Source organism: Lontra canadensis, unplaced genomic scaffold (genome assembly GCF_010015895.1).
Source record: "Lontra canadensis isolate GAN:19392208 unplaced genomic scaffold, GSC_riverotter_1.0 scaffold13, whole genome shotgun sequence".
Lineage (NCBI taxonomy): Eukaryota > Metazoa > Chordata > Mammalia > Carnivora > Mustelidae > Lontra > Lontra canadensis.
Genome location: NW_022631007.1, coordinates 28,662,421 through 28,675,301, shown reverse-complemented (window position 1 = coordinate 28,675,301; position 12,881 = coordinate 28,662,421). Strand labels below are relative to the sequence as shown.

The window sequence follows — 12,881 nt, the reverse complement described above, 5'->3', positions numbered from 1 at the left end:
TAAAGTGTTTAAAAGGTTAATGAGCACTGTGATTTCTGATATGGGAGATTTGATCCTCTGCATTAACCAAACTATAGGAACATTTCACCATCAGGGCAAGGATTAACAGCTCTCTTCAGAACAGACTTTGAGAGGTAATACTGATACATTATTTTGATCTGAAGTCCATACTTTATTCAATGCCTCTTCCTCCACTGACACCCATAAAAATAAATCATTCTGTTGGTTAACATTTAAATCCTGTCTTCCTCATCCTTAACTGCCCAAAGTTTAGACCCTACACCATCTCAAATTAATTTACACCATGCAACAAATATCCAGTAATCCACCAAGGTCTGGGCTGAGACCAGAGCCGACAACTGCTTTTTCCACGAGTTCCTCTATTAATGCTCAAGATGTCATAATTTTATCAATGTGTAGCAATATTTGCCAAAAAAACAAAAACAAAAACTCTCCTAAAATATTTGCAGCTAACACAAATTTTCTTCTACCAAAAAACTTTCATTACATGTGTTTTGGTTGGAATTTTAAAACTTTGAACTCCTTGATATGAAGAAAATTATTCACTACTTAAAAAAATGTTGAAACTATGGTTGAACCCTCTGCTGCACTGGGCATCAGTTAAAATCCTGGAACACTTTCCTCGGCTACCTGGCCCGGGGAAGGGCTACCTGCCGGCACAGCTTCAGCCAGAGAAATTCTGAGACAACAGGGTGCAGGACAGACAGGCTGTTTTCATAGTTCCTCAAAGTCCCCCACATCTGACAGCTCACTCAAGGCGTATTTTGTCTGAAAGTAATCATGTCCAACAATATATGGATTCATTCCTTCATTTAATTTACATGCCAGCTGAATTTTTTTGTTTTTTTTAAATATTTATTTATTTATTTATTTGAGAGAGAGAGAGAGAGAGAGCATGAGCCAGGGGAAGGGAGAGAAGCAGGCTCCCTGCTGAGCAGGGAGCAGGTACTGGATCCCTGGACTCTGGGATCATGACCTGAGCCAAAGACAGACGCTTAACCGACTGAGCCATCCAGACATCATGAATTTGCTTTTAAAGACTTTTCATTTTCCTCCTTTTCCAATTTCTTTTAAGATTTTATAAGTTTTTTTTTAATTTTTTAAAGATTTTATTTATTTATTTGACAGAGAGAGATCACAAGTAGGCAGAGAGGCAGGCAGAGAGAGAGGAGGAAGCAGGCTCCCTGCTGAGCAGAGAGCCCAATGTGGGGCTTGATCCCAGGACCCTGGGATCATGACCTGAGTTGAAGGCAGAGGCTTTAACCCGCTGAGCCACACAGGTGCCCCCACCCTTTTTTAAGATTTTAAATTTTATTTATTTGAGAGAGAGAGAGCAGGAGCTTGGGTGAGGAGCAGAAGGACAAAGAAACAGACTCTCCGCTGAGCAAGGAACCCAGTGCAGAGCTCAAATCCCAGGATCCTGGGATCATGACCTGAGCCCAAGGCAAATGCTTAACTGACTGATGACCCAGATACCTCTCCTTTCCAATTCTTGAGACATCACCATGTTAACAACATTTTGAACAGTTTGTTAAAATAATTTATTGGTCAGCCTTTTTAATGATTAGAGCATTCAATGATCTCAATCCCTTTCCCTATTTGACTTTGCATAAACTTACTGGTAGGATTTAGTGAGTGGGCATCAACAACAATCAGAAAAAGTCCATAAAATGGGAGCTGAAAAAAAAATGGGAGCTGAAAGTAGTCAACTCTCTATGGACCTCCTCAAGGATATTCCTTAAACATAATCATTGGTGACCATTTCTCCCAGCTTTTTAGAAAATAAAAACCTTTTCTACTGTTGCAATTGCATGAATTACATCTTTAAGATAAAAAAAAAAAGTCCAGAATCCTTCTATTTTGCAAGATTTTTTAAAAATTAAAATATGCCCATCTCACCTGCCTTCTTACAGTGCCCTAATGAGGAATTATATTTTTAAAAAATCTTTAGGGCATACTCTTTCGCTATTGGAATTCATCCCAATGGTCTACCTGTACAGTTAGAGAGGACTGTGGGATCATGGGGATTTTCCAGACTTTTTGTTTGTTTGTTTGTTCTCAAATACCAAGACACGGGGAATTCAAGAGTGGAGATGCCAGCCAATCGGACTTTCACCAAGCTGAAGGAATGTTAACAATACAAGTATGTAGATAGTGTCACCATGAAGCACTTGCCTACATTGTTCTGACCCTTCCTATTCTGCCACAAAACACCTCCTGCACAGTTACGATTATACACGACTGTACAGGTTATTACAGCCAACTAAAACTGACCATGACTCTTACTATGGGCAGACCTTATCTGTTATCTCTATGACATGTCTGGAGAAACCACGGATGATGGTTATCAAGCAGAAACGTTCATTATTCTTGGAGTCTTCCTAGAGCCCTGGATTCCTCTCCTTTCCTACACAAGACCCATTTGTAGGTCCTGTCTATCTTGGAAGTGTGTCCAGAATCTAACCACCTCTCACTACATTCCTTGTCTGAGCTTTCATCGTCTCTGGCCTGAACTACTGAAAAAGCCTCTGATAGGTCTCCCTGCTTCCGTCCTTGTCTGCTCAGAGTGATCCTCTCAAAACATAAGCTATGTTATGTCTCACAAAACCCCATAAAAACTTCTCTTCTCTATCAGAATACAAATCCAGAGTTCTACGCATGGCCCACAAGGCTCTCCTGAGGAGCTCCTCACTGGCCTGCCCCAGTACCTCCTCAGGCTCACCCATTCTGTCCAACCCAATCTCACCAGCCACCTTGTCTGTTCCCAAATACCGTGCCCCAGGATCATATACTTGATCTTCCTCCAGACAGCTCTGTCTCTCTCCTTCACTTCCCCAGAGAATTGTGTCATTCCACGTTATCAGAGGCTCCTCTGGCCACCCCACCTCGGTCATTTCCTGACCCTTCACCATTCTTCATGTTTCTTAGCATGTACCACCGACTTAGCATGTATATCATTTATCTTTGTTTGTGGGCTTATTGTCCATCTCTTCCAGGAATGTAAGCTCCATAAGGAAGAGATTTTGTCAGTTTAAATCAATACTGTATTTCCAGAACAGTGCTTGGAACAGAGTAGGATCTCCATAGAGAGTTGCTGAATGAGTATGTGAATGAACAAATAAATAAATCAGAATCCATTTTTACCAGTAATACCACTGCCCATTGCAGCCCCAGAAATAAGAAATGGTGCTTGTCAGAAAAAACATTTGCTTAAAACCAAGGAATCCTAACCTCTAGTTAAACTATTCAAATTATCTTTTAAAAAGAAAAGAAAAAAATACTTAGTTTTGCAAGCTGTGAATGAGCAAATCACTCTGCAATCTGTGTGTTCATATGGACTTCTTGTCATGCCATACCATTCACTTCATAGATGGGAAAAAAGGGCACAAAGAGAGTTCTGAGTCAAGTTAGAATAAACTCCTATTCACCGAGATTTTATGAAAAATCTCGTCGTTGGGATTTTTCCACAAACTAAAGTGCAGAAGGAGCTCAGTTCTTTAAGCCTTCAAAATCATTTCCAAAACCTAAAGTGAGTGTTTCCCAAGCAGGCCTCACATGCAAGACGTACATCAGACTTGCTAAGTGAGAGCTATCTTCCTTGAACCAAGTGTGACTAAGTCCTGAACTTCAGAGTTGGGTGGAGAGGGACTGCAGCTGGAGGAGGAGGAGTTAATCCTGAGTCATTTCCTGGCCACAGGACGGGCCTGCGACCGCCCTCTCCTGGACACAATGCCAGGCCTGGATCCTACAGGCAGTGTCACCTTCCCCTGAAAGGGCAAGGCAACAGGCTTTGTTTCATTTGCTTTTAAGTGATTTGTACCAGACTTCAGTCAGAGAAGGAATACAAAGGATTGTGTGATCCAGGACCACATTTCTGTCTCATTTTTGCTGGTGAATGATCCAAGGATGAACAACAAAACAAACCGAAAGGAAGACAGCTGGATACAGAGATCGAGCTGGAACACGGAGTCTCGAGGTTGAGAAGCAGACATGTCTTAAAGTTCCTTGGGAATTTCATTTCTTGCTGACAGCTGCTTGATGATTCTATGAACACCTTGTGTCTATCAGGAGGCAGTGGGCCTGGTGATGCTAAGTTTGGGCTGGAGGGAGCATTCTGTCTCCAAGGCTTTGCTGCCTGAGCAGCTCTGGGACACTGGGCAGTTTACAGAGCTTCTCTTGCCTCAGTCTCCTCATTTGGTAAATGGAAGTAAAGTAGTTCCTACTTCATAGAGATACTATGAAAATGAAATAAGGCAATATTACCAGATGTTTAATAGTGCCTGGCAAATAGGGAAGAGCTCAATAACACTAACTACAGTAAACATGAATTCTGAGTGAAATCAGAGGGGGTTCTCCATAAAGGGATGAAGGCTCCTCTGAGGTTCCACCTTGTACAGCTGGGGGCAGTAGGTAGCTCCAACTGAGGGCAGAAAGCCAGATAACCATCAGGAAGCATTCCCGGTGAACTCCCTGCCTAAGGAGATATCAAGAAGAATGGGACTAGAATCTCCAAGCCTTCTGTAGTTTGTCATATTTTTTTTCTTTCCTTCTCATTTTAATGACAACAGACCCTTTCATACCTAATTTATTTCCAATTCTGCATTCCTTTTCTTTTTCTTTTCTTTTTTTTTTTTTTAAGATTTATTCATTTGTAGAGAGCAAGCGAGCATGTGAGCAGGAGGAGGGACAGCGGGAGAGGAAGAGAGAGAGTCCTCAAGCCAACTCCCTGCTGAGCACAGAGCCTGACACGGGACTCATGACCCTGAAATCATGACCTGAACAGAAATCAAGAGTTGGACCTTAACCAGTTGAGCCACCCAGGTGTCCCCGCATTCCTTTTCTTAAAGAAGGCACCCCAAATCACATCATCTTTAGGCTTTTCACAACTGGATTCATCCCAGATTTATATAATTAAATCTTCACCATAATCTTGAAAAGTAGCTATTATCTCCATTTCTCAGGCTGGAAAGTGCTCAGAGATCAATGGTATCCCCAGCAATATACCATAGGACCTGGCAGGACTGCAATTTGAACCCAGGTCTCTCTATATACAAAATATCATTTCTTCCCACTAGACCCAATTTCCTCCCATCATGAGCATCATGAAGACTTCAAAAAGCGAGCTCCAGACTCAAACCGAACCCGTGTTCACAGCAGCATTATTAACAATAGCCAAAAGGCGGAAACAATTCCAATGGGTATGGACAATGAGTAGATAAAACAAAATGTGCTTTATCCACACAATGGAATATTATCTCTGAAAGAGGAATGAAATTCTAAAGCATGTGGATGAACCTCGAAAACTTTATGCTAAGTGAAATAAGCCACACATAGAAGGCTTCATTGTATGGTTCTACTCTTGGCCAGTTACCTAGAGTAGTGAATTCATAGAGGTAGAAAGAAAGAGTGGGGGTTAGCGGGGGCCAGGGACACAGGAAGTTATTATTTAATGGGTACAAAGTTTCAGTTTGGGATGATAAAAATTCTGGAAAGGGATAGTAGTGAAAGTCGCAAAACAATATGAATGTACTTAATGCCAATGAATTGTACACTTAAAAACGGTTACTGTGATAGATTTTATGTTATGTATATTCTACCACAATAGAAAAAGTAAACTCCAGACTAGAATGTAAGGCCTAGGCCACTAAAAATTTCTCTAGCATTTAATACATGTGGGCATTATGCACCAGGATGACAGGAGACTGGTCCATATCCTCTTTAAAAGAATTTTTTTGAAAGCCTTGAAATATGAAGGCATCATTTTTTCAAGTGGATACAAATGTATCCTGCACTTTGCAAGTGACACACACCTGCAAGTCATCCATAACATGTTGCCAATGCCCTTCCCTGCATTGTGTCACACACATAGATACATCAGGATAGGACCCTAAGACAAAGCACCCATTTCTTCTGTCTTCTTTCAGCTACTCACTGTGAAACGTTTTCCTAGAAAGACAACTAGAGGTAGACCTGTAAATGGTACTTGAAATAAAGCTGGTAACACAGCAAGACCATCCCCAATGCTGGCAGTCCTCACTAAGGTCCCAGGGTTTGAATTGGATACCAGCCAGGTCTACTCAGGAGGGTTTTGAGGTGCCCTGGGGCTGGCCCTGCTGGGCTCTAGATCATCACTCTCTGATGTTGAGTGGCTACGTCAGGAGAGACCCAAGCCAATTACAGCAAGTCAGATGGGTTCATGTGGCTTCCTGAAGTCAGGGCTCAGCTGAGGACAGCCCACTGCCAAATCTCAGAAGCTGAGGCTCGTTGAAGAACAGAAGTGCAGACGTGCTTCCCTGAGCTGTGTTACTCCACCTGCCCCCAGCTCAGAGCCTTTGAAGAAGATCAGACTTCTAGAAGGTGTCAGAGCCCCCAGGCTAGGGCTATGAACAATCGGGATGGTATAATTCTGTGAGCCTAATCAGCATATATAAAAATGTACATGGTGTGACAGGATCTCTTGAGTTTAAAGAATAGAGACTCACTTGACTACCTGTAAGTAATGGGAATTTGTTTCAAGATACACATTGCCCTAAAAGAGACAGGATCCTGGGAGACCTAAGAAGAGCCAGGCCTCAGAGAGATTCAGATTTTATTTATTTATTTGACAGAGAGATCACAAGTAGGCAGAGAGGCAGGCAGAAAGAGAGAGGAGGAAGCAGGCTCCCTGACGAGCAGAGAGCCCAATGCAAGGCTCAATCCCAGGACCCTGAGATCATGACCTGAGCCGAAGGCAGAGGCTTTAACCCACTGAACCACCAAGGCACCCCCTCAGAGAGATTTAGTCTGGAAGGGCATTTGGGATCTATAGCAATTCTTAGCCTGGGCCATGCTCCTTTCTCCTTGACAGAGTAAGTTTGCCAACCTGACTCTGGTGTCCTGTTCTGGGCTCTGGGTCCCTTCTCTGCTGCTTTGACTATGGCACTCTTGACCCACCATCTCATCTTCTGTACATTATAGCTTTCCTCTGCCTTGGGCCTCTTCCTCCTTCTACCTCCTTGTAGCTGCCAATTCCTCCTGTCATCGACCCCCTCCTTGAAGTCATGTTCCCTCCAAACTGAGTGTACTCCCTGCTAGCTTCAGATCCCAATACCAAACCCCTGATTTTTAGTCTTTCTTTCCTAGTTCAAATTTCATACGTAAAGGAACAGAGGTAATTAATCTGGGTGCCTTGGCTAAGGGGACACAGTTTTTATCCAGGATACCTTATGGGCTGCTGGTCACCTCATGGAACAACTTGGGTCACTCCCTCCACAGGGGTACAGAGGATTGATACTTTCCAGGAAAAGGCACCAGGTACCACATCTTCAGCAAGCAAGAATGTTTTTTCTATACATATAGTCTGTTACAAATTTTCAGAGTGGTGCCAAGGTGGAAACAGAGTGGATGGACATTTTCTTGTAGCATTGTTCTACTTTATATTTTCTCTTAAATATTTTTTCCCACCCTGCTTTTTAGGCTTTTTCTCAGCTTTCATCACAACCCAAACAAAGGATACCTTTTCCTTCTCCTAATTGCATTTGTAGCTCCCAAAAGCATTCATTCATTTACTAATCGATTTATTCATATCCATGGAGGGCATGCTTATAAGAGATAAAAGCCTAGACAATGAAGACATAAAATTCATCCACTGACTTGATAAATATTAATTCACTACCTGCAAAGTGCCAGGCTTATGCCATTTGCTGGGACTATGAAGGTAACTAAGACACAGTCCCTGCCTGATGTGTAGCAAGAATTCAGTAAATACTTGTTGAATAAGCAAGTGCCTTAAAGGAGCTCCCAGCTTCGTGGGCAAGAGACGCCAAGTATTAAGCAATTACAAGCAGAGTGAAAAGGCTGTCTGGAGAAAGTCCTTGGGAAGAGGCCTGGAGAGACACAAAGGTCCTCCTGTGGGCACCCGTGTCTCTGCTGAGACATGGCAGTGAGCTGAGCTAGTCAGTGAGAAAACTGAGGTGAAGGCGGGGGCCTCCAGGCAGCACAAATGGCACAGGCAAAGGCTTGGAAGTAGGGCAGGGAATGAACCTCGAGGGGCTGCAATTAGAGACAAGGTATATAAAGCCGGCAATGATGATTTTAAGAACTGGGAGGGAAGTCTGTACATCGGATGGTACAGGGTCCTCAATTTAAACACAGGGTCATGTTGAGCATCTGGAATTCACCCAGGACCTTGACGTTGCTTGTCTCCAGTTGGCAGAGGGATAGGTAGTTGGTCTGGACCTGGTGTGTACCACTCCCACTCATACTCCATTGGCAAGAGCTAGTCATTGGAATTCTCTTTAACTGTAAGACAGGCTGGGAGAGACAGTCCGACTGTGTTCCCAGACAGAAGAGATTTCTGGCAACTGTTAGAACCTTAGAGAAAAGGTTCCAGGAAGTGGTCACATCCAGAGTTGTACGGGCATCCTTGATCCCAGCTCATTGCCGGGGAGGGCAGTGGGCGGACAGACTACTCAGTGACCAGAGCAACTCCAGTCTGTCCAAGGTCCATCAGGTGCTTCAGGCAGTCTGGGATGTAAGATCTTAGCTTCCAAAATGAGATTTGACAAGTGCATGTTCCATCGATAGAAAAAGGTAGATTTCAAGTAGAAATGGTCAAGAACTATGAAGGCCTTGAGATTTTCCTTGCAGGCTACCAAGAGAGCTCGTCACAGATTCGTGGATGCCGATAGACATAAGGGGTACCGAGGTCAGAGAGAAACGACGCGTAATTCACACCACTAGCAGCGGCCAGAAGGGCAGCACTTTCTTCCACTAGTTCCCCAAGGTCAAGTCCCACGAGGTGACACCAAGGGAAAGAGGGGGCACCTGCACACGTGATGGGCTGTGTTACAACAGAGGAGCCCTGAGTTGAGGGAAACTGAACGCTTTATACTGGGCCATAAGCACGCCTGCTCCCGTTCTAGAGGGTGACAAGATCTCTGTTTTCCAAAGCTGTAAGCAATCTTTTCTTGGCCTGACAGACCATATCTGTCCCTTCAGACATCCTTGAAAAGAGAATCTAGAACAAAGGCAGTCAGTGCCTCTGCTTGCAAGACATGCAGAAATGTGAGAGAAATTTGGAGAACTGTCTTTCAGGAAAGAGGTTCCTTTTTAGCCAGGAATGGTCTTCAGCCAGCAGCTTTCTTAACCGGATCCTGCTCTGCCTGACCTCTAGATGTGGGCCCATTGCAAGCTCAGTTCTCAGAGCTCTTCCTTATCTACACTTCTTTCCTTGGGATCTCATTCAGGCTCTTCCCTTTAAATCCATGTTGATGATACCAAATTTACAGTTTACCCTTCAACACTACCCCTACTTTCAGACTCAGATAGCGAACTGCCTATGTGGCATCCTCCCTTTGTTATCTTGTGGAAGTCTCGAGCATATTATTGAGTCCCATCCTCCACAGGAAAACGGATCTTTCCCCAGCGTAACCCCTCTTAGGAAAGACTATTAGACATTCAGTTGCTCAGGCCAAGAATTTCTCTTTCTTCCGTATCCATGCCAATATTCCATGAGCTTATTCTGTTTTCTTTTCTTTCTTTTTTTTTTTTAAGATTTTATTTATTTATCTGTCAGAGAGAGATAGCACAAGCAAGTGCACAGGCAGGGGGAGCGGCACGCAGAGGGAGAAGCTCCCCACTGAGCAAGGAGCCTGATGCGGGACTCAATTCCAACACCCCAGGGTCATGACCTGAGCTGAAGGCACACGCTTAACTGACTGAGCTCCCTAGGCATCCCAAGCCTATTCTGTTTTCAAATTATAACTTACATCTGAGCACTGCTATCCTTCTATAGTACCATATCCTAGTCTCAACCACCTTGTCTCTTAGACAACTGCCATAAATTTCTAATTGGCCCCTACCTTCTCACTGTGCCCCATACATTCTAACCTCCATGGCAGCCAGAGTAATGCTTTTCAAATGTAAATCAAATAATATTATTCTGCTTCCAACTTTCCAAGGACATTCCAAACGCATTTAGAGTAAAATTCAAGGTGAAAACGACGTACCCTCTGAACTCTGCCGCTAAATCGACCCACTAGGCTACCCTTCCTCTCCTTTCTCGTTCTCACTGTCTTTGAAAATGCTGAGCATGAGGCTATCTCAGGGCCTTTACACTTTGTTGCCCGAGTCAGTTAGGGCTCTGTCAGGTGTCAGTTGAGCAGAGAACTCTTCTTGACTATCCTAAATAAAATAACACACCCTCGCTACCCCTCTTTCCTTTTAGTCAGCTTTATCATTTTTCTTCACCTTTATTACTGCCTGATTTTAAGCAGCAGCTTAGAATATATGTTTCATGAGTTAAGAACTTGGGTTTGTTTACTGACATATCATCTCTGCTTCTACAATGATACCTGACACAGAGTAGATGTTCAATAAGTATTTGTTGAATGAATGAATGGATGGATGGATGAAAACAGTTCATATGAGGTACGAATATAGAGACAATATCAGGGGCACAGATATTTCATGCCTCAATCTCTTCTTTAAGCTAAATCAATTGATTTCATACCGTGTTTTTCTCCCAAAAGGCTTATCTTTCAGCTCTTTAATAATTCTGGTTTCTCTCTACAGGATTCTTGCCATGTTCTTTCATGTCTGTGTGTATGATGGAGTTCAAAATTGAACATAGCCTTCTGAGAAGAACCTGAGCAGTCTATAATTAGTTTTCCCTCTCTCCACAGGATTCGCATGCTTGTCTAGAAATACACCTTTAAGAGCTAATCTCCCAGGACAAACGCCCAGCCACAAAGAAGCCTGTCCAAGGTCAGACAGTTTAGAGAGTAACAAAGCGAATATTTGATTCTTACCTGTTTGGAGTTTTTACAAATCCCCATACATTCTCCTGAATACATTGGGACGAATATATAATCAACCTCATGAATTTAGCCATAGATTGTTTCTATTTTAAATTGGCCACTCTTCCTTTTAACCACTGATTACCTGCACTGTGCCAAGTGGTGAGCTAGAGGCTGGGACAGAGAAAAGAGCCCTTGGTCCCTATCCAGAAGGATGCCAAATCCTGGGCACCTATGTGTCTGTTTCCATTGTTGTTGTTGTGAAATTATCTAATCTGGCTCTAATTTCATTTTCATATATTATATTTATTTCCAATAACACTTCTTAATTAAGGATTCTATACTCATGGAAAGAATATCTTTCATCTGGTTTGAAAAGCAAGGGAGCACAGTGTTTTGCTTTCCCTAGACTGCCTTCTATTTTAATTGTGAAATAATTTTTCTTTTTCAGAGTTCCTTTCAATTACCTGTGAAGGATTTAACAATGGAATACAAAAATCTCAGGTATATTCCTTTAGCTCATTTTTAAAACCCTCCTTACATATAACTTATATGTTTTTATTTTCTTTATCACCTTTACTATTGCTACTAAATTAAAACTATTTTAGGAACAACTTCAGATTATATTTCCATTGCTTTTCTGACATTTTATTGATTAACATTTCACTAAAGATATTAACTTTCTCTAGGAAGCAGAGAGACTAAGAGAACTCACACAAAAATTTCTACTGAATGAATTTCCCCACCTTCTTGGTGATTGTACACCTGCTTTCCTTATAAGGAGAACAAGGAAGTAAATCATGTTGAAGTTGCTTTTAAACACAGCTTTCCTTCTTTACCTGTCCAGGTAGCCTGTTTTCATTTCAGTCTTAATGAAAACTTTTAAATTTACATCTCAAGTTTCTTTCCAAAGCAGTGTAAGTAGTATTTAACATTTTAAACCTCAAGAAAGAAAGACTTTAACGATGTTCAGCTTTGGTCTTATAATGCTGAAGGTAATTCATTTTTTAATCTGTCTGCACAGCGAGAACTGAAACGAATGGGGATTGAACTGCTTTGCCTGTTCTTTCTATTTCTAGGAAGAAATGATCACGTACAAGGTAAGACCTAAGCTCTCCAATATATTGCTTTTGTGGTATGCTTGACAAACCTGTCATTTGGTTCAGAAACTGTATCTGAAGTCATTTTTTATTTGATCTGTTCGATCGCTCGTTTGCCATTGAACAAACGCTTTAACATATTACAGGCAGAGGCAGGGCTGTTCCCACAGCAAATGCTCTAGGCTTCAGGTAAATAAATACAAAGATTGCACAGGCATCTTAATGAGGAGAATTAAACAGCTTAACTACACAATAGGGCTCCTTAATTCCTTAGTGACAACCATCTTGGTTAACTTTTCTAGCTATTCTATTGACTAGGTCTTCCACTTAAGAGAAATAATCCTGAGAAAGAAAAACTTACTTTAAAAATAAAAAATCCATTCGTCTGTTGAATTAAAAACAACAACAACAACAACAACAACATGCATTTAGGAGAGACGCATTTTTTATTGGTAGCAAATAATTTTTTAAAAATTAAAATGGGGGATAGTGAATGAGAATAGTAAACATAATGTCCTAAGTTTGTGAAAGTTGAAGTAGTTTTGTATTTTAGGGAAAAAAGAATGATCTCTTATGGCTAAAAAGACATATGTCTTCTCCATGGGACAGACGTGAAATATGAACTTTTTAATGAGTCGCTAACATTTTAAGGACTGATCTCTGAAGGCTAACATCAACTCTGATGTTGCTTCGTTCGAGCACGTTAAGAACTAGTCTTCTTTCTCGTAAATGAAAATGAATGTGAGTCTGCTAAATCCTTGTGTCTTGCTGGGTTTAAACACAGGTGGCTGTGCCATGGGAGGTGCAGAAACCTGTGAAGACTGCTTGCTCATTGGACCTCAGTGTGCCTGGTGTTCTCAGGAGGTAAACAAACCACCTCAGCATGCTGGTAAAACTGCAGTTACAGGTTATGCGGCTTCCCTCGGTGATTGCTCTGGGAGTGTCCGGCCTTCTGTGGGGAACAGGAGTGAGACAAGCAGGG

General features: G+C 42.1%; 1 protein-coding gene across 5 annotated transcripts in view; it reads left to right on the top strand.

Moving 5' to 3' along the window:
- The window catches only part of ITGB6 (integrin subunit beta 6), a 126,043-nt gene that overhangs the window by 39,074 nt on the left and 74,088 nt on the right, over window positions 1-12,881 (top strand). For 2 of the 5 annotated variants that reach the window (XM_032857922.1, XM_032857924.1), the window contains exons 2-6: window positions 10,686-10,767; window positions 11,251-11,303; window positions 11,489-11,716; window positions 11,824-11,899; window positions 12,684-12,763. In XM_032857922.1, the coding sequence (XP_032713813.1) occupies window positions 11,672-11,716; window positions 11,824-11,899; window positions 12,684-12,763 (201 nt within the window). In that variant the 5' untranslated portion in view covers window positions 10,686-10,767; window positions 11,251-11,303; window positions 11,489-11,671. Of the gene's footprint in view, window positions 1-10,685; window positions 10,768-11,250; window positions 11,304-11,488; window positions 11,717-11,823; window positions 11,900-12,683; window positions 12,764-12,881 lie in introns of those variants that run through there. The other 3 variants (XM_032857925.1, XM_032857926.1, XM_032857927.1) reach the window with 3 other exon arrangements.